The 27,771-nt window shown below is 47.7% G+C and overlaps 1 protein-coding gene across 1 annotated transcript in view; it reads left to right on the plus strand.

The window, feature by feature from the left end:
- The first annotated feature begins 2,948 nt into the window (after nucleotides 1-2,948).
- The window catches only part of PPARGC1B (PPARG coactivator 1 beta), a 118,677-nt gene continuing 93,854 nt past the window's right edge, over nucleotides 2,949-27,771 (plus strand). The window contains exon 1 of the mRNA XM_069764157.1: nucleotides 2,949-3,038. Coding sequence (XP_069620258.1) covers nucleotides 2,967-3,038 — 72 coding nt within the window. The 5' untranslated portion in view covers nucleotides 2,949-2,966. The remainder of the gene's footprint in view (nucleotides 3,039-27,771) is intronic.

Here is a 27,771-nt window from a genome sequence, read left to right on the forward strand (position 1 = left end):
AGAGACACACATGAGGTTCTGCAGCAGCTGCGGTGTTGTGATTGCTACATACAGAATCCATGTAGTGTACAGTGCAGTTTATTATACAGCTCTGTATATAGGAGACACATATGAGGTTCTGCAGCAGCTGTGGTGTTGTGATTGCTACATACAGAACCCATGTAGTGTACAGTGCAGTTTATTATACAGCTCTGTATATAGGAGTCACATATGAGGTTCTGCAGCAGCTGCAGTGTTGTGATTGCTACATACAGAATCCATGTAGTGTACAGTGCAGTTTATTATACAGCTCTGTATATAGGAGTCACATATGAGGTTCTGCAGCAGCTGCGGTGTTGTGATTGCTACATACAGAACCCACGTAGTGTACAGTGCAGTTTATTATACAGCTCTGTATATAGGAGTCACATATGAGGTTCTGCAGCAGCTGCAGTGTTGTGATTGCTACATATAGAATCCATGTAGTGTACAGTGCAGTTTATTATACAGCTCTGTATATAGGAGTCACATATGAGGTTCTGCAGCAGCTGCAGTGTTGTGATTGCTACATACAGAACCCATGTAGTGTACAGTGCAGTTTATTATACAGCTCTGTATATAGGAGACTCACATATGAGGTTCTGCAGCAGCTGCGGTGTTGTGATTGCTACATACAGAATCCATGTAGTGTACAGTGCAGTTTATTATACAGCTCTGTATATAGGAGTCACATATGAGGTTCTGCAGCAGCTGCGGTGTTGTGATTGCTACATACAGAACCCATGTAGTGTACAGTGCAGTTTATTATACAGCTCTGTATATAGGAGACTCACATATGAGGTTCTGCAGCAGCTGCAGTGTTGTGATTGCTACATACAGAATCCATGTAGTGTACAGTGCAGTTTATTATACAGCTCTGTATATAGGAGTCACATATGAGGTTCTGCAGCAGCTGCGGTGTTGTGATTGCTACATACAGAATCCATGTAGTGTACAGTGCAGTTTATTATACAGCTCTGTATATAGGAGTTACATATGAGGTTCTGCAGCAGCTGCAGTGTTGTGATTGCTACATACAGAACCCATGTAGTGTACAGTGCAGTTTATTATACAGCTCTGTATATAGGAGAGACACATATGAGGTTCTGCAGCAGCTGCGGTGTTGTGATTGCTACATACAGAACCCATGTAGTGTACAGTGCAGTTTATTATACAGCTCTGTATATAGGAGACTCACATATGAGGTTCTGCAGCAGCTGCGGTGTTGTGATTGCTACATACAGAATCCATGTAGTGTACAGTGCAGTTTATTATACAGCTCTGTATATAGGAGACTCACATATGAGGTTCTGCAGCAGCTGCGGTGTTGTGATTGCTACATACAGAATCCATGTAGTGTACAGTGCAGTTTATTATACAGCTCTGTATATAGGAGACTCACATATGAGGTTCTGCAGCAGCTGCGGTGTTGTGATTGCTACATACAGAATCCATGTAGTGTACAGTGCAGTTTATTATACAGCTCTGTATATAGGAGACTCACATATGAGGTTCTGCAGCAGCTGCGGTGTTGTGATTGCTACATACAGAATCCATGTAGTGTACAGTGCAGTTTATTATACAGCTCTGTATATAGGAGACTCACATATGAGGTTCTGCAGCAGCTGTGGTGTTGTGATTGCTACATACAGAACCCATGTAGTGTACAGTGCAGTTTATTATACAGCTCTGTATATAGGAGACTCACATATGAGGTTCTGCAGCAGCTGCGGTGTTGTGATTGCTACATACAGAATCCATGTAGTGTACAGTGCAGTTTATTATACAGCTCTGTATATAGGAGACTCACATATGAGGTTCTGCAGCAGCTGCGGTGTTGTGATTGCTACATACAGAACCCATGTAGTGTACAGTGCAGTTTATTATACAGCTCTGTATATAGGAGACTCACATATGAGGTTCTGCAGCAGCTGCGGTGTTGTGATTGCTACATACAGAACCCATGTAGTGTACAGTGCAGTTTATTATACAGCTCTGTATATAGGAGACTCACATATGAGGTTCTGCAGCAGCTGTGGTGTTGTGATTGCTACATACAGAACCCATGTAGTGTACAGTGCAGTTTATTATACAGCTCTGTATATAGGAGACTCACATATGAGGTTCTGCAGCAGCTGCGGTGTTGTGATTGCTACATACAGAATCCATGTAGTGTACAGTGCAGTTTATTATACAGCTCTGTATATAGGAGACTCACATATGAGGTTCTGCAGCAGCTGCGGTGTTGTGATTGCTACATACAGAACCCATGTAGTGTACAGTGCAGTTTATTATACAGCTCTGTATATAGGAGACTCACATATGAGGTTCTGCAGCAGCTGCGGTGTTGTGATTGCTACATACAGAACCCATGTAGTGTACAGTGCAGTTTATTATACAGCTCTGTATATAGGAGACTCACATATGAGGTTCTGCAGCAGCTGTGGTGTTGTGATTGCTACATACAGAACCCATGTAGTGTACAGTGCAGTTTATTATACAGCTCTGTATATAGGAGAGTCACATATGAGGTTCTGCAGCAGCTGCGGTGTTGTGATTGCTACATACAGAACCCATGTAGTGTACAGTGCAGTTTATTATACAGCTCTGTATATAGGAGACTCACATATGAGGTTCTGCAGCAGCTGCGGTGTTGTGATTGCTACATACAGAACCCATGTAGTGTACAGTGCAGTTTATTATACAGCTCTGTATATAGGAGAGACACATATGAGGTTCTGCAGCAGCTGTGCTGTTCGGGGGCTCGCTCTCCTGCACCAATAGCTGCAGCCCTGGGTCCTGTAGGCTCCATGCCTGCTGGCGCTGTGCCGTCAGTGTGCCCTCTTCCCCCAGCCCTGTGCCCTCCCCCATGCCGGTCCTCCTCCCTCCTCCTCCTCCTTCTTCTCTGTGAGCTCTCCGCTCTCAGGCTGGAGCTGCACTCGCTGAAGATGGCGGACTGCAGCACACTGCTGGATGAAGCGCTGGAGTCATTCGTGTTTAGTTACCTGACTGACAGCCCGGTAAGAGCTGCCCCCTGTGGGCACAGGTGTGGGCTCTGGGGATGGGGCAGAGATGGGCGCTGACAGTAAGGGCATCTAGAGTGACAGGTGGAATCCCCCAGTTTTATTCAGACACCCCACTTTCTGTATCCTGCTTCATGTGCACATTTCCCATGCTGGCACGGATTCATTTTATAACTGGTATATGCTCTCCCACCCGAATGCAGGCATGCACCCCTCTCTGCTGCCCCCCTAACTATATGCGTGGTGTGCCCCCACATGCCTGGAGTGCGCCATGCTCCCCCAGTGCCCCCCCATATGCCAGGAGTGCACCATGGTACCCCAGTGCCCCCCATGCCAGGAGCGCATCATGCTCCCCCAGTGCCCCCCCATATGCCAGGAGTGCACCATGGTACCCCAGTGCCCCCCATGCCAGGAGCGCATCATGCTCCCCCAGTGCCCCCCACATGCCAGGAGTGCATCATGCCCCCCCAGAGCCCCCCATGCCAGCAGTGCGCCATGCTCCCCCAGTGCCCCCCATGCCAGGAGTGCGCCATGCTCCCCCAGTGCCCCCCATGCCAGGAGCGCACCATGGTCCCCAGTGCCCCCCACATGCCAGGAGTGCATCATGCCCCCCAGTGCCCCCCATGCCAGGAGTGCATCATGCCCCCGCAGTGCCCCCCATGCCAGGAGTGCGCCACGCTCCCCCAGTGCCCCCCATGCCAGGAGTGCGCCATGGTCCCCCAGTGCCCCCCATGCCAGGAGTGCACCATGGTCCCCAGTTCCCCCCTCATGCCAGGAGTACATCATGCCCCCCCCAGTGCCCCCCATGCCAGGAGTGCGCCATGCTCCCCCAGTATGCCAGGAGTGCACCATACTCCACCAGTGCCCCCCATGCCCGGAGTGCACCATGGTCCCCAGTGCCCCCCACATGCCTGGAGTGACTCATGCTCCCCAGTGCCCCCCCACATGCCAGGAGTGCCCCATGCTCACCAGTGCCCCCCACATACCAGGAGTGCACCATGCTTCCCCAGTTCCCCCCACATGCCAGGAGTGCGCCATACTCTCCCAGTGCCCCCCACATGCCAGGAGTGCCCCATGCTTCCCACATGCCAGGAGTACACCATGCTCCCCCAGTGCCCCCCACATGCCAGGAGTGCCCCATGCTCCCCAGTGCCCCCCCTCCCACATGCCAGGAGTGCCCCATGTTCACCAGTGCCCTCCACATGCCAGAAGTGCGCCATGCTCACCAGTGCCCCCCACATGCCAGGAGTGCGCCATGCTCACCAGTGCCCCCCACATGCCAGGAGTGCGCCATGCTCCCCCAGTGCCCCCACATGCCAGGAGTGCGCCATGCTCACCAGTGCCCCCCACATGCCAGGAGTGCGCCATGCTCCCCCAGTGCCCCCCACATGCCAGGAGTGCCCCATGCTCACCAGGGCCCCCCCACATGCCAGGAGTGCCCCATGTTCCCCCAGTGCCCCATGCTCACCAGTGCCCCCCACATGCCAGGAGTGCGCCATGCTCCCCCAGTACCCCCCCACATGCCAGGAGTGCGCCATGCTCCCCCAGTGCCCCCCACATGCCAGGAGTGCCCCATGCTCCCCCAGTGCCCCATGCTCACCAGTGCCCCCCACATGCCAGGAGTGCACCATGCTCCCCCAGTACCCCCCCACATGCCAGGAGTGCCCCATGCTTCCCCAGTGCCCCCCACATGCCAGGAGTGCGCCATGCTCCCCAGTGCCCCCCACATGCCAGGAGTGCGCCATGCTCCCCAGTGCCCCCCACATGCCAGGAGTGCGCCATGCTCCCCAGTGCCCCCCACATGCCAGGAGTGCGCCATGCTCCCCAGTGCCCCCCACATGCCAGGAGTGCGCCATGCTCCCCAGTACCCCCCCACATGCCAGGAGTGCGCCATGCTTCCCCAGTGCCCCCCACATGCCAGGAGTGGGCCATGCTCCCCAGTGCCCCCCACATGCCAGGAGTGTGCCATGCTCCCCAGTGCCCCCCACATGCCAGGAGTGTGCCATGCTCCCCAGTGCCCCCCACATGCCAGGAGTGTGCCATGCTCCCCAGTGCCCCCCACATGCCAGGAGTGTGCCATGCTCCCCAGTGCCCCCCACATGCCAGGAGTGTGCCATGCTCCCCAGTGCCCCCCACATGCCAGGAGTGTGCCATGCTCCCCAGTGCCCCCCACATGCCAGGAGTGTGCCATGCTCCCCAGTGCCCCCCACATGCCAGGAGTGTGCCATGCTCCCCAGTGCCCCCCACATGCCAGGAGTGTGCCATGCTCCCCAGTGCCCCCCACATGCCAGGAGTGTGCCATGCTCCCCAGTACCCCCACATGCCAGGAGTGCGCCATGCTTCCCCAGTGCCCCCCACATGCCAGGAGTGCGCCATGCTCCCCAGTGCCCCCCACATGCCAGGAGTGCGCCATGCTCCCCAGTGCCCCCCACATGCCAGGAGTGCGCCATGCTCCCCCAGTGCCCCCACATGCCAGGAGTGCGCCATGCTCCCCAGTGCCCCCCACATGCCAGGAGTGTGCCATGCTCCCCAGTGCCCCCTAATCTCCTTCCGCACGTGTTCCCCACCTACATGTGTGCACCCCGGCCCCGAGATGCCCGCTGTCTCGCAGTGCCGCACAGGCTGTGGGCTCCATTCATTCCCCGTCAGCTGACACGTGGAGGTCGGGGCACGGAGCTGGGTGGGTGCGGTGCCCGGTCCCCCATGCGGCCGGCGGGCAGGATGTAGCATGCGGTGCGGAGGGGGCGTGTAGCCGGCTCTGCCTGTGGAGACTGTCCATGTGGCGGCGCAGAGCAGGGTACGGCCGTGTGCTGCCTGCCTGGCACCGTCCTGGCACAGCCTGCAGTATAGATGGCATCCTCTGCTATGGGCTGGTGATGGGCACTGTGCCAGTCTGTGCAGGTCATTGCTATTGTATCTCCTTATATCACACCATCTATCGTGGTTAACCCTTACACGTCCATTGCATGACATGTGATTATCTATTTAGACCCCCTCAAATGCCAGCAATGTTGCCAGATAGCCCCCCAAAATGGTGAAATCTGTACATAAATATGGCGTAAGGTGCTAATCGATGTGTATTGTATCAGTATTGTATCACGTCGTCATCCCTCATTGGAAGAATTGTGCCATGAGTTAGTACATGTAGAAAAGTGGCGCCCCTATCAGGTTCCCATCCCCCCACATTAGAGATGCAGCAGAGCTGAGTTCAGTTATCCGTTTACATAGGACTGCAAGTTATCCTGCTGAGTCCGTAGTCCAAGACGATGAAAGCGTTAACAGAGTCGGCTCTGCTACATATGTCAGCAGCACATAAGACTAGGGGGGAGAGGCAGAATTTGCACCAGGCGGTGTTCCATAATGTCAGGGCACACACTGTTCTGCTGGTCCAGTCTGGGGGGTGACAGTGTCCTGGGGTCTGCGGCAGGGGTTGTCGTGTTAGCTGTACTACTGTCCGTGTCGTAACATCACCGCAGACTAGTGGTTACGAAACCGAGCTGTGCATGTGAGTGACGCCGCCTGCTCCGGGCTATTATTAAAGGCAGTGAAATCCGGCTATATTGACATTTCTAATGGATGGAGACAGGACTGCATGAATCAAATCCAGCAGCAGCCGGGCCCAAGTAACATCTTACTCCATCCAGACCGATCCGGCTCTCAAGGTGGTGCTTGTGATATCGTAATGTTCTTTCTCTACTGGTTGGAACCCCTTTTAGCTAAAAGAAATGCTCAATATTCTCACATCTAGTCTGAGAGCAGCATAACGTAGTGAAACAAACTCTGATTCCAACGATGTATCACTTACTGGGCTTCTTGCTGTAGTTTTGATATAATCACAGTTTTATCAGCAGGAGATTATCATGTCAAAACTAGTACATTTGCTGATATGTAGTCAACCTTGCTGCTGAGCTCTGTATAACCCTACCCCCACCACCAATGAGAAGATTTCTGTCTATGTACAGTGTACACAGACAGCTGCCAGTCAGTGATGTGGGTGGGTTATACAGAGCTCAGCATTCAGAGACCTGCTAGATCTGTTATAGATAAAACAGATTTTATCAAAACTGCACCAAGCAGCTCAATAAGTGATCCATGACTGGAATCAGGGTCTCTTTCCCTACATCATGTTGTTCTCGGATGTGATGGCAAAAAAGCTGCTGACAGATTCCCTTTCATGCCCAGATTAGATAATTGCATGAAAAGTATAAGATTTAAGAACATCGCATTGGTCACTAACAATAGGGAGTAGGATGGTACCACAAATTGTCTGGTTATTTGTCCTTTGTTACAGCCTCAAGGTTTATGCAAAAACTTTTTGCTAGGTCAAAGTGACTAAACACTTTTTTTTTGCCAAATCACGTGGCGAACATGCAAAAAAAATGTCAGCTATAACTGTACCCAGTGAACGTCACTTTTCATTTGAATAAGCTATATAGAATAAATCTCTCTAAGGGTCCATTTACACAGACCGGCCAGCGGCGCTAAATGATCGCCGATTGGTAAACGGTTACCAGTCAGCAGTCGTTTAGTAGCCTGTTTACACAGGCAGACTGCGGTATACGATCGGAAATAGATTGTTGAAGGCGCACAGGCTGGCATTGTTCTCGGCATTTCAAATCCTGTTTACACAGGACAAAGTGCTGCCGAGAACGATGATCTTTTATGCGGCACAAACGATCATTTAACCCAACAAACTAGCAGTCTGCTTGCTCCTCGGCTGGCCGGCAGCTTGTTTACACGGCAAGCAGGGGTGGATTAAGGGTAGCCAGGGCCCAGGGCTGTTCAGACACTGTGGGCCCCCGGTCATGTGTCGGGGTCATGTGACGGGGTCATGCGGCGGGGACATCATATACCTGAACCAGATTATTCCAGAAAAATAGTTGCTGTGTGAATCTATAACCTGTCAAACATCCATTGGTCTAGTCAATTTACCCTTCAGTTAGGAAGAAAAAAAAAACAATAAAAAAAAACACAATACTATCACCATACGTGCCAGTATTCACAGGAGATCTGTACTTAGTATGCAGTGTCTGTGTAGTGGTAATACTGTGATCACCGGTGACATTGTACACAGGAGCTCTGTATATAGTATACAGTGTATAGTGTCAGTGTATAGGTAACACACTGACTCACAGTGACGTCTCTAGGTGAAGTCCTTCATCTTTCATCCAGCACAGACCGCCATCATTTCTTCCAGCCAGGACTCGTTTCTGCAGGAAATAACACAGTTATCTCGAGCTCCGCTTGTAGAACACATTACTTAATTTTTCCCAACTTCTACATTACACCACATGAAGAAAAAAGGCGACATAGTGTCACTCTACACAGTAACAGGACCGCCCCCTCATTTAAAGCAGTGTCCTCAAAAAATAAAATAAATACATCACTGCAGTAATAATATCCCTTAATTAGTCCCTATGGTAATAACACTATCCCTGATCCTGGCCCCGTGTATCTCATTCCTGGCTCCAGTCATATGTTCACCCATACTGCCCTCATGAGTATCCATCCTGCCCCATATGATCTCCCCATCCTGCCCCATCAGTCTCCATCGTATCCATCTTGCCCCATGATCCTGCACAATCTGTTTCCAATCCTGCCCCATGTCTTTCATTCTGCCCCATGTCTTTCATTCTGCCCCGTGTCTCCAATCATGCCCGTATGTACATTCTGCCCATGTCTCCAATCCTGCCCCATCTGTCTCCAGTCCTGCCCCTAGTGTGTCCAGCATCTCTGCCCCCAGTGTCCAGCATCTCTGCCCCCAGTGTCCAGCATCTCTGCCCCCAGTGTCCAGCATCTCTTCCCCCAGTGTCCAGCATCTCTGCCCCAATGTCCTGCATCTCTGCCCCCAATGTGTCCAGCATCCTGCCCCCAGTGTGTCCCAGCAATCTGCCCCAGTGTCTCCAGCATATTGCCCCCAGTGTGTCCAGCATATTGCCCCCAGTGTGTCCAGCATATTGCCCCCAGTGTCTCCAGCATATTGCCCCCAGTGTCTCCAGCATATTTGCTCCAGTGTGTCCAGCAATCTGCCCCAGTGTGTCCAGCATTCTGCCCCCAGTTTATCCAGCATATTGCCCCCAGTTTGTCCAGCATTCTGGCCCCAGTGTGTCCAGCAATCTGCCCCAGTGTCTCCAGCATATTGCCCCCAGTGTGTCCAGCAATCTGCCACAGTGTTTCCAGCATATTGCCCCCAGTGTGTCCAGCATATTGCCCCCAGTGTGTCCAGCATATTGCCCGCCAGTGTGTCCAGCATTCTGCCCCCAGTGTGTCCAGCATATTGCCACCAGTGTGTCCAGCATATTGCAACCAGTGTGTCCAGCATATTGCCCCCAGTGTCTCCAGCATATTGCCCTCAGTGTCTCCAGCATTCTGCCCTAGTGTTTTCAGCAATCTGCCCCAGTGTGTCCAGCATTCTGCCCCCAGTTTATCCAGCATATTGCCCCCAGTTTGTCCAGCATTCTGCCCCCAGTGTGTCCAGCAATCTGCCCCAGTGTCTCCAGCATATTGCCCCCAGTGTGTCCAGCATTCTGTCCCAGTGAGTCCAGCATATTGCCCCCAGTGTGTCCATCATATTGCCCGCCAGTGTGTCCAGCATTCTGCCCCCAGTGTGTCCAGCAATCTGCCCCAGTGTCTCCAGCATATTGCCCCCAGTGTGTCCAGCATTCTGTCCCAGTGAGTCCAGCATATTGCCCCCAGTGTGTCCAGCATTCTGCCCTAGTGTGTCCAGCATATTGCCCCCCAGTGTGTCCAGCATATTGCCCCCCAGTGTGTCCAGCATTCTGCCCCCAGTGTGTCCAGCATATTGCCCCCAGTGTCTCCAGCATCTTGGGCCCGAGTCTCCCGGATTGCCGTTCGCAATAAAAAAAAAAAAAAAAAGAGTTCTCCTCACCTGTCCGCGCTCCTTCTCCTCTCAGCTGAAGCGCGCACTCGCCGGCGACTGACAATGACATCAGATGCCGGCGACCTGCGCGCTGCAGCTGATGTCAGCTGCCAGCCTCCGATTGGCTGGCGGCTGTTAACTATTGATGTGCGGGCGCGCGTCCGCACGTCAATAGCGTTAAACTGCCGCAGCGCCGGTAGGGGCCCGGTGAGCAGATGAGACGGGCCCCCTCTGCCCACAGGTCCCATACGACAGTCAAGGCAGTAATGTCCTGATGGCGGCGGTCAATCTGAGCGGTTGCCCAGGACCCCCCACACCACTGGGCCCTGGGCTACCGGCCAGATTGACCTCATTATAATCCGCCCCTGACGGCAAGTCTATCGTTAAGCGAGCATCTTAAAATCGCCTGGTGCACCTTTAATCACCATGGTTGAGATTTTGTGAGGAAACAATTGCCATTTCTTCAGTTATGCCTGTGAGGACAAGGAAAAAAAAAGTCACGGCGTGGCACAAATTACTCAATATTTTGTGCCTGCCTTTAGCGTTCGGTCAAAGATTATGGCGAGCAAAGGTTATGGCGAGTCTTGTGAAGCTATAAATCTCATACACATCAGTAGTACTATGAAACCTTAGGAACTGGATTAGATTACCGCGTGCTGAAATTGAGATGAGTAGGACATTGCCAATGACTTCTACGGCTTTGATCAAAGCTCGTTTCATACACAGCGTTCTTCATGGCGTTTTTCATTTTTTTTCAAACCACCGCAGCTAGATATCTTATTAAAGTCATTACTGAAGTAACACGCTCTTGTCATGGTATGTTCTAAACGGTCCAAAAATCAAAAGCCGTTACAAAAACGCTAAAACTTCTTTAATGTCACTTGGTGGCTCAGTGGTTAGCACTGCAGCCTTGGGGTCCTGGGTTCAAATCCCACCATAGACAACATCTGCAAGGAGTTTGTATGTTCTCCCCGTGTTTGCGTGGGTTTCCTCTCACACTTGAAAGACCTAGTGATAAGGACTGTTTGTAAAGCGCTGTGGTATATGATGGCGCTATGTAAGCGAGTAAAATAATATTGTTGTTGTTTTTTTTTTTCATATTATGGCATCTGTGGGATTAAAGTATGACGTTTAAGCCGCAGGTGGTCGAAAATGTAAATTCAGCCATTTCTAGCCAATGTTTCTCTCATGCCTTTTATGTAGGCCCCCAAGCAGGTATTTTATTGCTTCTCGGCCCCACAGGCTCCGACCAAATGAAATGAGATTAGAAATCGAGTGGAAATATAACCCAGTATGTTAATCCCCTCACTGGATGTTGCGAGTGATTAAATAGTCTAAGCCGCCTGGTAAAATATTATCCAGCGTCCATGTGTGGTCAGCAGTTGCTGCTGCCTAGGTGCATGTGTGGTAAAGCGTGTGCTGGTTGTACATGTGGTCCCTGATGCAACTGCGTGTAAGGCTTCCTGGAGCAGTCACATGCTTTGCTGTTGTAAATTATAAATGGAAGGCGTATGACGTCCCTCATTACTACCTCACCAGCCCCCTTATTGCCCGCCCTGTGCCGACCTCCTCCTTACTACTCTCTGATATGTGAATGGAGGCAGCTAAGGCAAAGGCAGCTTTACACATGTTTCCTCTCAGTGACATAAAGGACATGAGGCGGCTCAGAGTGTTTCCTCTTTTCTGACATGTGCTCTGTGCTTGAGAGGCTTGTGTAGGCCTGAGTATTGACACTAGTAGAAAAATGTCTAATAATTCATATTCATCCTATTTTTCTATTTTCCTATTTTTCTTTCACTTTATAGAATGTCCTAAAAGAATTTTTATGAAAGGTTTAACAACTCCTAGTTTACAAGAGTCGTGATTCCATTGTAAATCCATTTTGTGAACATTTATGGCACTGTTTTGCGGGTTAGTAGTCACATTATTTCCCACCTACAAAGGAAAGAGAGGTCTGTAGTTTTTATTGTAGGTGCACTTCAACTGTGAGAGACGGAATCTACAAATAAAAACGAGAAAATCAAATTGTATGATTTTTAAATAATTAAATTGCATTTTATTGCATGAAATAAGTATTTGATCACCTACCGACCAGCAAGAATTCTGGCTCTGACAGAACTCTCGGTTTTTCTTTTAGAAGCCCTCCTACTCTGCACTCATTACCTGTATTACCATGGCAAAAACCAAAGAGCTGTCTTTGGACACCAGGGAAAAAATTGTAGACCTGCACAAGGCTGGGATGGGCTGCAGGACAATAGCCAAGTACTGTAGCTTGGTGAGAAGGCAACAAGTGTTGGCGCAATTATTAGAGGATGGAAGAAACACAAGATGACTGTCAATCTTCCTATTTCTGGGGCTCCATGCAAGATATCGCTTCATGAGGTAAGAATGATTTTGAGAAAGGTCAGGAATCAGCCCAGGACTACACAGTAGGACCTGGCCAATGACCTGAAGAGTGCTTGGACCGTAGTCTGAAGCATTATCATTAGTAACATACTACGCCATCATGATTTAAAATCCTGCAGGGCACACAAGGTCCCCCTGCTCACGCTAGCACATATCCAGGCTTGTGTGATGTTCGCTAATGACCATCTGATCCAGAGGAGGCATGGGAGAAGGTCATGGGGTCAGATGAGACCAAAATAGAACTTTTTGGTATCAGCTTCACTTGCCGTGTTTGGAGGAAGAAGAAGAACCCCAAGGACACCGTCCCAACCCTGAAGCGTTGGGGGGGGGGGGGGGATATCATACTTTGGTGCTTTTCTGGAAAGGGGACAGGATGAGTGCATCATATTGAAGAGAGGATGGATGGGGTCAAGAATCGCAAGATTTTGGCTGACAACCTGCTTCCCTCAAGAAGAGCATCGTAGATGGGTCATGACTGGGTCTTTCAGAATGACCCGAAACACACAGCCAGAGCAATTAAGGAGTGGCTTCTTAAGAAGCATTTCAAGCTTCTGGGGTGGCCTAACCAGTCTCCAGACCTTAACCCTATAGAAAATCTTTGGAGTGAGCTGAAACTCAATGTTGCTCAACCACAGCTTTGAAACTTGAAAGATCTGCTGAAGATCTGTATGGAGGAGTGGGTCATAATCCCTGCCCAGTGTGTGCAAACCTGGTCAAGTCCTACGGGAAGCGTCTGACTTCTGTAAATGCAAATAAAGGTTTCTGTACCAAATATTAAGTTCTGTTTTTCTACTGTAATAAATACGTATTTCATGCAATAAAATGCAAATTAATTATGTTAAAATCATACAATGTGATTTTCTGGATTTTGTTTAAGATTCCGTTTCTCACAGTTGAAGTGTACCTAAAAATAACAGACCTCTCAATTTTTGTAGGTGGGAAAACTTGTAAAATCGGCAGTGTATCAAATACTTATTTTCCCCACTGTATGTGTAATGAGTGCATTACCATACTCGTCACCTGTCGCCATCTTCTACCATTTTCAGCAGTGCTCCGTTGTCCTGTGACCACATTTGTGACCTTTTGAATCATACGGCATTTCTGTTTGAAATGGAGGTTACTTTCTCAATGTGAGGCTGGGTTCACGTGTTCAGTATTTGGTCAGTATTTTACCTCAGTATCTGTAAGCCAAAGTCAGGAGTGGAACAATCAGAGGAAAAGAATAACAGAAGCACGTCACCACTTCTTCATTTTTCACCCACTCTTTGTTTTGGCTTACAAATACTTAACATGTGAACAAGACCTAAATCTATCAGACTCTGAACAAGGCTAGAGACCCTAGTTTTGAGTCTCCTAGACTTACATTGCAAAAATTCAAAAAAGTAACCTTTGCTCCACACTGTGTAGTGCTCCGCTGAAAACGGCAAATGACGACCAGTGAGAATATTATTGCGCTCATTACACATACATGCATAATTGCTAACAATGGAAGAAACAATAAAAAATTACCTGAGGGCTCCTTTAAAGTGAAAACTACTTTGATGACCTTCAGTACACACTGTAACTTTACATACGGTGCCGTAGAGTTCGTTAAGAACTGATTAACCAGAGCATATTCCAGAGTGCAGTGGCGCACATTTATCAGACTTTAGATACCACGGTGCTAGGCATTTGGTTGGTATGTCAAGGCTTTTAATTACTTTACAAGTAGGGTAGTGATAATGCAGACCTGCAGGCGCTAGTTAACCTGGAACAGAATTGGAGTAAGCCTGAAGGGATTTGCATTGTGTTTTAGAAATCTCTTTTAGGTTTATTAGTGGGGGGTTGGGGCTTCAGAGCTTATTATTCAGCCTATAATTGAATCATTTATTACTTACGGTACTTCTGACATCTTGGGCCTAATTTATCATTTTCAGATTTTTTTTAAAACGCTTTTCTTTTTCTGCTTTTTGGTATTCGCTGACTTTTTTTGCTCCAAATTCATCCAAGAGTAGCATGAACTTGGTGCAAAGTCAAAAATTATCTTCATTTTTGACTTTTAACTGTTTTTTTCTTGATTCTTTAGTGCAAAAAGTCCCAAATCCTCTAAAATATCGCATGTAAGTCTTCAACTGCACCAAAATGAAAACTCCGACCTATATTTAAGGTAGCGACTGGAGTAAGATACCGACCTATATTTAAGGCAGCGACTGGAGTAAGATACGGCGCCCAAAAATACATCATTTGAAAAAAGTCTCATTTAATAAAAAGAAAAACAACTTAAAAAAGTGGCACAAATCTTATAGAGAATAAGGCCTAAATACTAAAGCCACTAATAAAGGGAGAAACAACAATAATGAGTTGGGGGCGATAGTTGTAAAAAGACATTGGAAGTGAAAGATGGCCATCGTTGCCACAATCTGCATATTGTGCACCTCTACACTTTTCATTCTGTGAAGGTGTAAGGATATAGGTCTTTGTGATTCTTAAGGTACCGTCACACTTAGCGACGCTGCAGCGATACCGACAACGATCCGGATCGCTGCAGCGTCGCTGTTTGGTCGCTGGAGAGCTGTCACACAGACCGCTCTCCAGCGACCAACGATGCCGGTAACCAGGGTAAACATCGGGTAACTAAGCGCAGGGCCGCGCTTAGTAACCCGATGTTTACCCTGGTTACCATCCTAAAAGTAAAAAAAACAAACACCACATACTTACCTACCGCTGTCTGTCCTCCAGCGCTGCGCTCTGCACTCCTCCTGTACTGTCTGTGTGAGCACAGCGGCCGGAAAGCAGAGCGGTGACGTCACCGCTCTGCTTTCCGGCTGACCGACGCTCACAGTCAGTACAGGAGGAGAGCAGAGCACAGCGCCGGGGACAGACAGCGGTAGGTAAGTATGTGGTGTTTGGTTTTTTTTACTTTTAGGATGGTAACCAGGGTAAACATCAGGTTACTAAGCGCGGCCCTGCGCTTAGTAACCCGATGTTTACCCTGGTTACCAGTGAAGACATCGCTGAATCGGTGTCACACACGCCGATTCAGCGATGTTTGCGGGGAGTCCAGCGACCAAATAAAGTTCTGGACTTTCTTCCCCGACCAGCGACAGCACAGCAGGGGCCTGATCGCTGCTGCCTGTCACACTGGACGATATCGCTAGCGAGGACGCTGCAACGTCACGGATCGCTAGCGATATCGTCTAGTGTGACGGTACCTTTAGTGTTATGGCCGTTACTCACCGCTCCACTCCTGGCTCTCGGCGCGCTGTCCCCGCTTCCCCTGCTGTGGCCGCTGCTCTTGTTCGCCTCGGCCACTCGTCCTCCAGGTCACGGCGCGCTGTTCCATCTCCCTCCTTGGCGACGCTGTCTTCCTCCATCGCTGCTCGTCCCTGCAGTCCTGCTTCCAGTGGGCGGTACGCTCGTCTTCGGCGGGCCCCTCCTCCACGTCCTAGGGGTTCTGCTCCTGCGCAAGTGCACAGGATCTTGCGATAGGCACACCTACCTGTCCGGGGTCCTCTGGTACCGGATATGTTTGTCCGGTGTGCTGCTGCAGCCAATCCAGGTAGTGGCCACCTCCCCTGCTAGGAGGTGCCTGAGTGTCTTTAGCTTTTGCTTCTGCCTCCGGTCACCTTCCTTTCTGAGTTCTAGTACTTTGTGCTGGTTCTGCGCTCTTTTCCCCGGTTCGCGCTTTTTGTGTATCCACTACCTTCGCTCATCCTCTCTCCCTCTCTCCCTACAGCTCCGTCTCCGTCTCTGGTATTCCTCTGTTCAAGCCTGACGTCCACTCCCGTGTCCTCTGCTTTTGGTTCCGTCGTCCTCGTTCCTGGTTTTCTGTTTAGTTCTCTTCTGTTTTCCCTCCTTCTGAGCCGTCCCTCTTGGTATCTGCTACCGTGGATAGGAGACCGCTGGGCCTGCTCCTGACAGCCCCTGTATAGGGGTTGGTTAACATCTGGTCTACTCGCCCAGGGGTAGGTCTACCACGGTCCAGAGGGTCCACTCTCGTTCTTGCCTCGGTAAACGTTATACTTAGATAGTAGAAGACAGGCAAATGCAGGCTATTTGGTCATTATAGAAGATGCTTAATATGGTATACAGGTTATAAGCACTGTCCTTTATTAAAATTATTTTGAAAGGGAATCTGTTGGTAGGATCAACCCTTCTAAGTCATCTATATGTGCATGTAGGTCTTAGAAAGCTGAATTAAATGAACATTTCATGTTTTTCTTAATATGTAAATGAGCTCTTAAGATCCATCGGACATAGATCTCCATGGGAATTATCCTCCAGGGCCGTTTTTAAATGAAAGGGGGCGTTACCAGGGGGAGACATGTAGATTAAGAGAGCAGTCAGTCATTTCTTGGCTCACACTGGGAACTCCCCATTCATCCAGAATTAGTTCTTGAGGCAGATTCTCAGGGAGATCTGTGTCCCACCCATGGATCTTAGCAGCTCATTTATATATTGAAATAAACAAGGATTTCTTCTGAATAAGTCATCAGATCGGAGATATCAAGGTATCATTTTATTCAGCTTCCTATGACCTGCATGCCCATATAGACGGCTTAGGAGGGTTGATCCTGCTGCCGGATTCCTTTTAAAAGAGTTAGATTTAAGGGCACCATTGCAAGACTAGGCACCCATATACAGAATGTTTCTGGATAAATCTCCTAAAAATGGACTATATAAAACTGTATTTTCCAAAGACCACAACAAATAAAAGCGAAAAAAAAAAAAAAAGAAAGTTGGGCACCAATTGCCATGTTGTAGACACCTTCTGAATATGTCCAACAGTGCCACAGTGCCTTTTATCATGTGTTCCCTTTTGGAGTAGATTCACAAAGAATAGATCAACATGAGGCAAGAATAAGCAATTTTCACCCTCTCCATGTAATTGTCTGCACCCCGGCTTCCTGCTGCTTGCTTCATAGAATGTGACAAAGCTACAGAGATTTATTAGACTTCCGAACTGATGGGGATTGCCACACTTTCCCATTTTGCTTTATTGTAAAGTAAAAAAAATGTAATTGGATTTCAATAATTGGAACCACTCATTTCAGGTGTATATTGGGATGTCCTGAAATATCTCATCATGTATGCCAATATGTAATGGCTCCCATTATAAACACAGCCTTGTGACACGAATGATCCACCAATATAGTGGTATATTCCATTCAGCACTATCACTCACAATTCCCCCATTTTTCTTTTATATATATTTTTTTCACAGCAGCCATACATTCTGGCTCGTCATCACATCACTGCATACATTCCTCATACTTCATTATTCACATTTTGGTTTATTATCACATGTACATATTCACTTTCATATTATTCATATTTTTATTTTCATACACACTATCATAAGTGCATTTTGTTTTAGTACACAAACATTAATTTCATTTGCCAAATTAATTTTCTCTTAGGTCACATATGTCCGCAATTGTCCTATACTTACCAGAACTTTCAGACACAGCACATCATCCTTCTGCCTTTTTTCCATGCACTATGTCACTTTACACACAGTGTTGTCTCAGTGCGCCTGCGCTATATGTCAGCTGCTGGGGTCCCGGCAAGCGGTCCATTTGGACGCCTGCGCATACGCTGTTGTCATGACACCGGACCGCGCCTGTGCCAAATTAGAGCCACGCCATCTGTGTTTCTTCACACCTGGAATATATCTTCTCCATTTACCTCACATCCAGAGATCTTCCTATTGGTTCGTCAGCATTATATATACACATACCCCCAACACATGCCTCCTGAGGAAGTGACCACAGGAAACGTGCGTTAGGGCGGTGGAAGCACATCACAACTGGGTTACCAATGTAAGTGTTTACTTTGTTTTCTCCTTACATACTTTACATGCGTGCTTTAGAGTAGCACCTTACATTTCATGCACTTTAGCTGATAGTGGCATGGTTCCACTCAGTACTTACAGTTGTGCTTAACTTATGTCAGTGGCCGGATGAAAGATGCAAGAGTCTGTCTGGATCCCAGAAACTCACTCAGCTTTTATGCCCACACACTGATTACAAGCAAACAGGTCACAGGTGAGGAAGTTACCTTTAATAGCCATTCAAACCTATTTGTGTCAACTTCTGTGCATGTTATCAGGCCAAAATCACCAGGGTATGTGAACATTTGATCAGGGTCATTTGGATGTTTTGGATTGTCATTACGATTTAAAAAGAGAAAACTCAGTAGTTTGACAATAAATGGCTTCATCCAACCACTAACCATGAGTGGAGAAAAAGTTTTGGTGTTATCATTCATATTCTCTGAATAAAGGCCAAGAAAGCAAAAATTCTGCCGGGGTATGTAAACTTATGAGCACAACAGTACTTTGCACATTATATTCATCTTTGGTAACACCCTGTTGTATATTATATAGCGTCTCCCATCCATCATAATTGGTATTGCAGCCTTTGAGATTATTTAAATGAAATTTGTTTTTTTATGATATTTAATAAAATGCTCTTTTTAATGGCACATACACTTCATTCTCTTTATTGTTTTCTAATATTATAGTGGTTGTGCCTTGTACCGTAGCTCAGTTTCATCAAATGACTGTGACTGCGATACTAGGCACTAGGGTTGAGCGAAACGGGTCGAACATTTTCAAAAGTCGCCGACTTTTGGCTAAGTCGGGGTTTCATGAAACCCGATCCGACCCCTGTGCGGGGTCGGCCATGCGGTACGCGACTTTCGCGCCAAAGTCGCGTTTCAATGACGCGAAAAGCGCCATTTCTCAGGCAATGAAGGTAAACGCAGAGTGTGGGCAGCGTGATGACATAGGTCCTGGTCCCCACCATCTTAGAGAAGGGCATTGCAGTGATTGGCTTGCTGTCTGCGACGTCACAGGGGCTATAAAGAGGCGTTCCCGCCGACCGCCATCTTACTGCTGCTGATCTGAGCTTAGGGAGAGGTTGCTGCCGCTTTGTCAGAAGCAGGGATAGCGTTAGGCAGGGTCCATTAACCACAAAACCGCTTGTGCTGCAGCGATTTGCACTGTCCAACACCACCCTCGGTGTGCAGGGACAGTGGAAGTTTTTTTTTTTTTTTTTTTCCCCTCAGCGCTGTAGCTCATTGGGCTGCCCTAGAAGGCTCCCTGATAGCTGCATTGCTGTGTGTACGCCGCTGTGCAAACCAACTGCTTTTTTCAAAGCACAAATCCTCTTGTTCCTTCCTTTCTGCACAGCTATCTTTTTTGTTTGTCCACACTTTTTATTTCATTTGTGCATCAGTCCACTCCTTATTGCTGCCTGCCATACCTGGCTGAGATTACTGCAGGCAGGGAGATAGTAGCTGCCTACCATACCTGGCTGAGATTACTGCAGGCAGGGAGATAGTAATTGTAGGACATTCCCTGTTTTTTTTTTTGTTTTTTTTTTGGTGGGAGATTAAGATTGGCAATTTGGCATTTCTGCTAGAGTGCCATCCCTGTGTGTGCCATCTCTCTCACATAGTGGGCCATAGAAAGCCTTTTCATTTTTCTGTATTTTTTTTTGTGGGGTGTATAAATTCTCCCTGATAAAAATACAGTGGGAGATTAATATTGGCCTTTGGGCTTGTGTGCCAGTCCTGAGTGTGCCATCTCTCTCACAAATAGTGGGCCATAGAAAGCCTATTTTATTTTTTTTGGGGTTTTATAAATTCTCCCTGAAAAAAAGGGAGATTAATATTGGCCTCTGGGCTTGTGTGCCAGTCCTGAGCGTGCCATCTGTGCCAGCCCTGAGCGTGCCATCTCTCTCACAAATAGTGGGCCATAGAAAGCCTATTTATTTTTTTTTTTGGTTTTATAAATTCTCCCTGAAAAAAAGGGAGATTAATATTGGCCTCTGGGCTTGTGTGCCAGTCCTGAGCGTGCCATCTGTGCCAGCCCTGAGCGTGCCATCTCTCTCACAAATAGTGGGCCATAGAAAGCCTATTTAATTTTTTTTTTTGTTTTATAAATTTTCCCTGAAAAAAGGGAGATTAATATTGGCCTCTGGGCTTGTGTGCCAGTCCTGAGCGTGCCATCTGTGCCAGCCCTGAGCGTGCCATCTCTCTCACAAATAGTGGGCCATAGAAAGCCTACTTAATTTTTTTTTTTGTTTTATAAATTTTCCCTGAAAAAAGGGAGATTAATATTGGCCTCTGGGCTTGTGTGCCAGTTGTGAGCGTGCCATCTGTGCCAGTCCTGAGCGTGCCATCTCTCTCACAAATAGTGGGCCATAGAAAGCCTATTTATTTTTTTTTTTGGTTTTATAAATTTTCCCTGAAAAAAGGGAGATTAATATTGGCCTCTGGGCTTGTGTGCCAGTTGTGAGCGTGCCATCTGTGCCAGTCCTGAGCGTGCCATCTCTCTCACAAATAGTGGGCCATAGAAAGCCTATTTAAATTTTTTTTTGGTTTTATAAATTCTCCCAGAAAAAAAGGGAGATTAATATTGGCCTCTGGGCTTCTGTGCCAGTCCTGAGCGTGCCATCTGTGCCAGTCCTGAGCGTCCCATCTCTCTCACAAATAGTGGGCCATAGAAAGCCTATTTTATTTTTTTTGGGGGTTTTATAAATTCTCCCTGAAAAAAAGGGAGATTAATATTGGCCTCTGGGCTTGTGTGCCAGTCCTGAGCGTGCCATCTGTGCCAGCCCTGAGCGTGCCATCTCTCTCACAAATAGTGGGCCATAGAAAGCCTATTTATTTTTTTTTTTTGTTTTATAAATTTTCCCTGAAAAAAGGGAGATTAATATTGGCCTCTGGGCTTGTGTGCCAGTTGTGAGCGTGCCATCTGTGCCAGTCCTGAGCGTGCCATCTCTCTCACAAATAGTGGGCCATAGAAAGCCTATTTAAATTTTTTTTTGGTTTTATAAATTCTACCAGAAAAAAAGGGAGATTAATATTGGCCTCTGGGCTTCTGTGCCAGTCCTGAGCGTGCCATCTGTGCCAGTCCTGAGCGTCCCATCTCTCTCACAAATAGTGGGCCATAGAAAGCCTATTTTTTTTTTTTTTTGGGTTTTAGAAATTCTCCCTGGAAAAAAAAAGGGAGATTAATATTGCCCTTTGGGCTTGTGTGCCAGTACTAAGCGTTCCATCTCTCTCTCTCTCTCTCTCTCTCAGTCAGTGGGCCATAGAACGCCTATTTTTGGTTTTATTTGTTTTCTAAATTCTCCCTGAAAAAATCATTTTATTTTATTTGGTTTCTAAATTCTTCCTGATAAAATCACATTTTTTTTATTATTTTTTTTTCTAAAGTCTCCCTGAAAAAAAAAAAAAAAAACAGTGGGAGATTAATATTGGCCTTTCTGCTTGTGTGCCAGTCTTGACTCCTGGGTGCGTCATCTCTCAGTCAGTGGGCCATAGAACGCCTATTTTTGGTTTTATTTGTTTTCTAAATTCTCCCTGAAAAAATCATTTTATTTTATTTGGTTTCTAAATTCTTCCTGATAAAATCACATTTTTTTTATTATTTTTTTTTCTAAAGTCTCCCTGAAAAAAAAAAAAAAAAACAGTGGGAGATTAATATTGGCCTTTCTGCTTGTGTGCCAGTCTTGACTCCTGGGTGCGTCATCTCTCAGTCAGTGGGCCATAGAACGCCTATTTTTGGTTTTATTTGTTTTATAAATTCTCCCAGAAAAAATCATTTTATTTTATTTGGTTTCTAAATTCTTCCTGATAAAATCATATTTTTTTTATTATTTTTTTTTCTAAAGTCTCCCTGAAAAAAAAAAAAAAAAAAACAACCAAAAAAAACAGTGGGAGATTAATATTGGCCTTTCTGCTTGTGTGCCAGTCTTGACTCCTGGGTGTGCCATCTCTCTCTCTCTCTCTCTCTCCAATTGTGGTCCATAGAAAGCCTATATTTTTTTTCCTTGATTTGGGTTCTAAAATCTACCAGAGAAAATAACTACATCAATCATTGGTAGAAAAATAATGGCCTCTGGGTTTGTGTGCCACTCCTGACTCCTGTGTGCGTCATCTCTCAGTCAGTGGGCCATAGAACGCCTATTTTTGTTTTTATTTGTTTTATAAATTCTCCCTGAAAAAATCATTTTATTTTATTTGGTTTCTAAATTCTTCCTGATAAAATCATATTTTTTTTATTATTTTTTTTTCTAAAGTCTCCCTGAAAAAAAACAAAAAAAAAAAAAAACAAAAGAAACAGTGGGAGATTAATATTGGCCTTTCTGCTTGTGTGCCAGTCTTGACTCCTGGGTGTGCCATCTCTCTCTCTCTCTCTCTCTCTCTCTCTCCAATTGTGGTCCATAGAAAGCCTACATTTTTTTTCCTTGATTTGGGTTCCAAAATCTACCAGAGAAAATAACTCCATCAATCATTGGTAGAAAAATATTGGCCTCTGGGCTTGTGTGCCACTCCTGATTCCTGTGTGCGTCATCTCTCACTCAGTGGCCCATAGAAAGCATATAGTTTGTTACATTTGTTTTCTAAATTCTCCCTGCAAAAATCTTTTTTTTTTTTTTGGGGGGGTTTCTAAAGTGTTCCTGAAAAAAATAAAAATAAAAAAAAAATAATAGTGTGACATTAATATTAACATTTGTGCTTCAGTGACAGTCCTGCGTGTGGGGCATCTCTCTAATTTGCAGCCACCAAAAAAAGAGTGTGTAACATTGGGCCTGATTTTCGCTGTGGTCTCACCAACCTGTAAAGGGGTAGCTAAATCATACTGAAGTTATAGCTCACCGTGTAAGTTGTGTGACTGCAACAAATAACGTTAGTTTGGTTACGTTTTTAAAACAATGAGGAAGTCTAGTGGAAGAGGTCGTGGCCGGGGGCGTTCATTGTCAGCTGGTAATGAGGGTAGTGGTAGTGGTGGAGCATCAGGTGGTCGTGGGGGAAAAAATATTGCACCTAAGTCTGGAGCTGTGGAGCCAGGTTCGTCGTCCGGCTACACAAGGCCTCGAACGCTCCCTTTTCTGGGATTAGGAAAACCGCTTTTAAAGCCGGAGCAGCAAGAGCAAGTTTTGGCTTATCTTGCTGACTCAGCCTCTAGCTCTTTTGCCTCATCTCGTGAAACTGGTAAAAGTAAAAGCAGCGCGTCGTTAGTGGATGTTCACGGTCAGGGACAAGTCACTTCCTTGTCCTCTTCAGCAAAAACAACAACAGAGAAGAATGCAGCAGGCGACACAACGGGTTACTCCATGGAGCTCTTTACACATACCGTCCCTGGCTTAGAAAGTGAAGCAGTTAACAGTCCATGCCCATTACAAATTGAATCTGACATGGAGTGCACTGACGCACAGCCACAGCCAGACTACTATGCTGGTCCTTTGACTCAGACCACAACATTGCCCTCGCAGGGTGCTGATCAAGAATCAGACCCTGATGAGACTATGTTGCCCCATCACGAACGCTATACCACCGAACGACACGGTGACACAGACGAAGTTGCGCAGGAGGTACAAGAAGAGTTATTAGATGACCCAGTTCTTGACCCCGATTGGCAGCCATTGGGGGAACAGGGTGCAGGCGGCAGCAGTTCTGAAGCAGAGGAGGAGGAGGGGCCGCAGCAGGCATCAACATCGCCACAGGTTCCATCTGCCGGGCCCGTATCTTGCCCAAAACGCGTGGCAAAGCCAAAACCTGGTGGAGGACAGCGTGGCCATCCGGTTAAAGCTCAGTCTGCAATGCCTGAAAAGGTATCCGATGCTAGAAAGAGTGCAGTCTGGCATTTTTTTAAACAACATCCAATTGATCAGCGCAAAGTCATCTGTCAAAAATGTTCTACTTCCTTAAGCAGAGGTCAGAATCTGAAAAGTCTCAATACTAGTTGCATGCATAGACATTTAACCACCATGCATTTGAAAGCTTGGACTAACTACCAAACGTCCCTTAAGGTTGTTGCACCCTCGGCCAATGAAGCTAGTCATCAACGCAACATCCCTTCCGGCAGTGTAGGACCACCATTTAGCGCACCACCTGCTGTATCTGTGCAGGTATCTTTGCCAGGCCAAAGCAGTCAGGGTCAGGGAATCACCAGTTTCGTAGTAGGAAACACTGCATCTAGGGCACCGGCGGCAACAATACCATCTCCCACCGTCTCTCAGTCTGCCATGTCCACCGGCACCCCCGCTAGTTCCACGATCTCCAGCTCTCCAGTCCAGCTCACCCTACATGAGACTATGGTTAGAAAAAGGAAATACTTAGCCTCGCATCCGCGTACACAGGGTTTGAACGCCCACATAGCTAGACTAATCTCGTTAGAGATGATGCCCTACCGGTTAGTTGAAAGCGAAGCTTTCAAAGACCTGATGGACTACGCTGTACCACGCTACGAGCTACCCAGTCGACACTTTTTTTCCAGAAAAGCCATCCCAGCCCTCCACCAGCATGTTAAAGAGCGCATCGTCCATGCACTCAGGCAATCTGTGAGCACAAAGGTGCACCTGACAACAGATGCATGGACCAGTAGGCATGGCCAGGGACGTTACGTGTCCATCACGGCACACTGGGTAAATGTGGTGGATTCAGGGTCCACAGGGGACAGCAAGTTTGGGACAGTTCTGCCTAGCCCACGGTCTAGTAAACAGTTGTCTGTAGCCGTTCGCACCCCCTCCTCCTCCTCCTCCTCGTCCTCCTGCAGAAGCAAGAGCTCGTCCACAGACCGCAGTCGCACAAACACTCCATCCGCACCTGCCACTGTTGCACACCAGGTCTCCCATTATGGGGCAGCTACTGGCATACGTCAGCAGGCTGTATTGGCTATGAAGTGTTTGGGCGACAATAGACACACCGCGGAAGTTCTGTCCGAGTTCTTGCAGCAAGAAACGCAGTCGTGGCTGGGCACTGTAGATCTTGAGGCAGGCAAGGTAGTGAGTGATAACGGAAGGAATTTCATGGCTGCCATCTCCCTTTCCCAACTGAAACACATTCCTTGCCTGGCTCACACCTTAAACCTGGTGGTGCAGTGCTTCCTGAAAAGTTATCCGGGGTTATCCGACCTGCTCCTCAAAGTGCGTGGACTTTGCGCACATATCCGCCGTTCGCCTGTACACTCCAGCCGTATGCAGACCTATCAGCGTTCTTTGAACCTTCCCCAGCATCGCCTAATCATAGACGTTGCAACAAGGTGGAACTCAACACTGCACATGCTTCAGAGACTGTGCGAACAGAGGCGGGCTGTTATGTTTTTGTGGGAGGATACACATACACGGGCAGGCAGTAGGATGGCAGACATGGAGTTGTCAGGTGTGCAGTGGTCGAAGATTCAAGACATGTGTCAAGTCCTTCAGTGTTTTGAGGAATGCACACGGCTGGTTAGTGCAGACAACGCCATAATAAGCATGAGCATCCCCCTAATGCGTCTGCTGATGCAAAGTTTGACGCACATAAAGGATCAGGCGTCTGCACCAGAGGAAGAGGAAAGCCTTGATGACAGTCAGCGATTGTCTGGTCAGGGCAGTGTACATGACGAGGTACCGGGCGAAGAGGAGGTGGAGGATGAGGAGGATGATGGGGATGAGTATATTTTTAATGAGGAAGCTTTCCCGGGGGCACGGGAAATTGGTGGCGTGGCAAGGCCGGGTTCTGGTTTTTTGAGGGACACAAGTGACGTAGATTTGCCTGCAACTGCCCCTCAACCAAGCACAACCGCAGATTTGACAACGGGAACTTTGGCCCACATGGCGGATTATGCCTTGCGTATCCTCAAAAGGGACACACGCATTACAAAAATGATGAACGATGACGATTACTGGTTGGCCTGCCTCCTTGATCCTCGCTATAAAGGCAAATTGCAAAATATTATGCCACATGAGAACTTGGAACTAATATTAGCAACAAAACAATCAACTCTTGTTGACCGTTTGCTTCTGGCATTCCCTGCACACAGCGCCCGTGATCGTTCTCACACGAGCTCCAGGGGCCAGCAGACCAGAGGTGTTAGAGGGGCAGAAATCAGAAGTGGCGTTGGCCAGAGGGGTTTTCTGACCAGGTTGTGGAGTGATTTTTCTATGACCGCAGACAGGACAGGTACTGCAGCATCAATTCAAAGTGACAGGAGACAACATTTGTCCAGTATGGTTACAAACTATTTTTCATCCCTTATCGACGTTCTCCCTCAACCGTCATTCCCATTTGATTACTGGGCATCCAAATTAGACACCTGGCCAGAATTGGCAGAATATGCATTGCAGGAGCTTGCTTGCCCGGCAGCTAGTGTCCTATCAGAAAGAGTATTCAGTGCTGCAGGTTCAATACTAACAGAAAAAAGGACTCGTCTGGCTACCCAAAATGTAGATGATCTAACCTTCATTAAAATGAACCACAACTGGATTTCAAAATCTTTTGCCCCACCCTGCCCGGCTGACACCTAGCTTTCCTATGAAAAGGTCTTGCCTGTGGACTATTCTGAATGACTTTTCCAATCTCGTAATTTTCTTCACCTGATTGTCCAGCATACGACATGTTTCCACCTCACGAAATGGCCAAACTCCCCACACGGGGCCGTGCTATCGCCACTTTGCGCTTGGACCCTTGAGAGTGCTGTTTGTCTGAAGAGGTGGGTGTGGCCGCTTTTGGTCGACGGCACTGCCACTGGGTCCCTCATAGTACAATAAAGTGTCTCTGGCGGTGGTGGTGCGCACCCAACGTCAGACACACCGTTGTAATATGAGGGGCCCTGTGCCTGTAACGCCGGCCACAAGACAGTTCCCCCCCCCAGCTCAAACAGTGCTCTACCACTAGCAAAATTATCTCTCACAGCTTCACCAATGTGTAGTCTAGGCGCTGACATCCTTCAATGCCTGGCACTGACAATACCATTGTTTTGACATTTTTGTTATGTTAGGCCTTCGAAGCCTGTCTGCGGTCCCTTCTTTCTACAACTACTACACTGACCAGGCCACTGCTGGCCGTGTTACCCTGGAACCAATTTAAAAGTGCCTACAGTCAGCCCAATTTTGTTATGTTAGGCCTTCGAAGACTGTCTGCCGTCACTCCTTCCACTAGACTTCCACTGACCATACACTGCTGCCCATGTACCCCTGGAACCAATTTAAAGTGCCTACAGCCAGCCCAATTTTGTTATGTTAGGCCTTGGAAGCCTGTCTGCGGTCACTCCTTCCACTAGACTTCCACTGACCAGACCACTGCTGCCCGTGTACCCCTGGAACCAATTTAAAAGTGCCTACAGCCAGCCCAAGTTTGTTATGTTAGGCCTTGGAAGCCTGTCTGCGGTCACTCCTTCCACTAGGCCTCCACTGACCACACCACTGCTGTCCGTGTACCCCTGGAACCAATTTAAAATTGCCTACAGCCATGTGTTATTATTTTAGGCCTTCGATGCCTGTCTGCGGTCACTCCTTCCACTAGGCCTCCACTGACCACACCACTGCTGTCCGTGTACCCCTGGAACCAATTTAAAATTGCCTACAGCCAGCCCAATTTTTTTATTTTAGGCCTTCGATGCCTGTCTGCGGTCCATTCTTTCAACTACTACTACACTGACCAGGTCACTGCTGCCCGTGTACCCCT

This window comes from Ranitomeya imitator, chromosome 4 (genome assembly GCF_032444005.1).
Source record: "Ranitomeya imitator isolate aRanImi1 chromosome 4, aRanImi1.pri, whole genome shotgun sequence".
Taxonomy (NCBI): domain Eukaryota; kingdom Metazoa; phylum Chordata; class Amphibia; order Anura; family Dendrobatidae; genus Ranitomeya; species Ranitomeya imitator.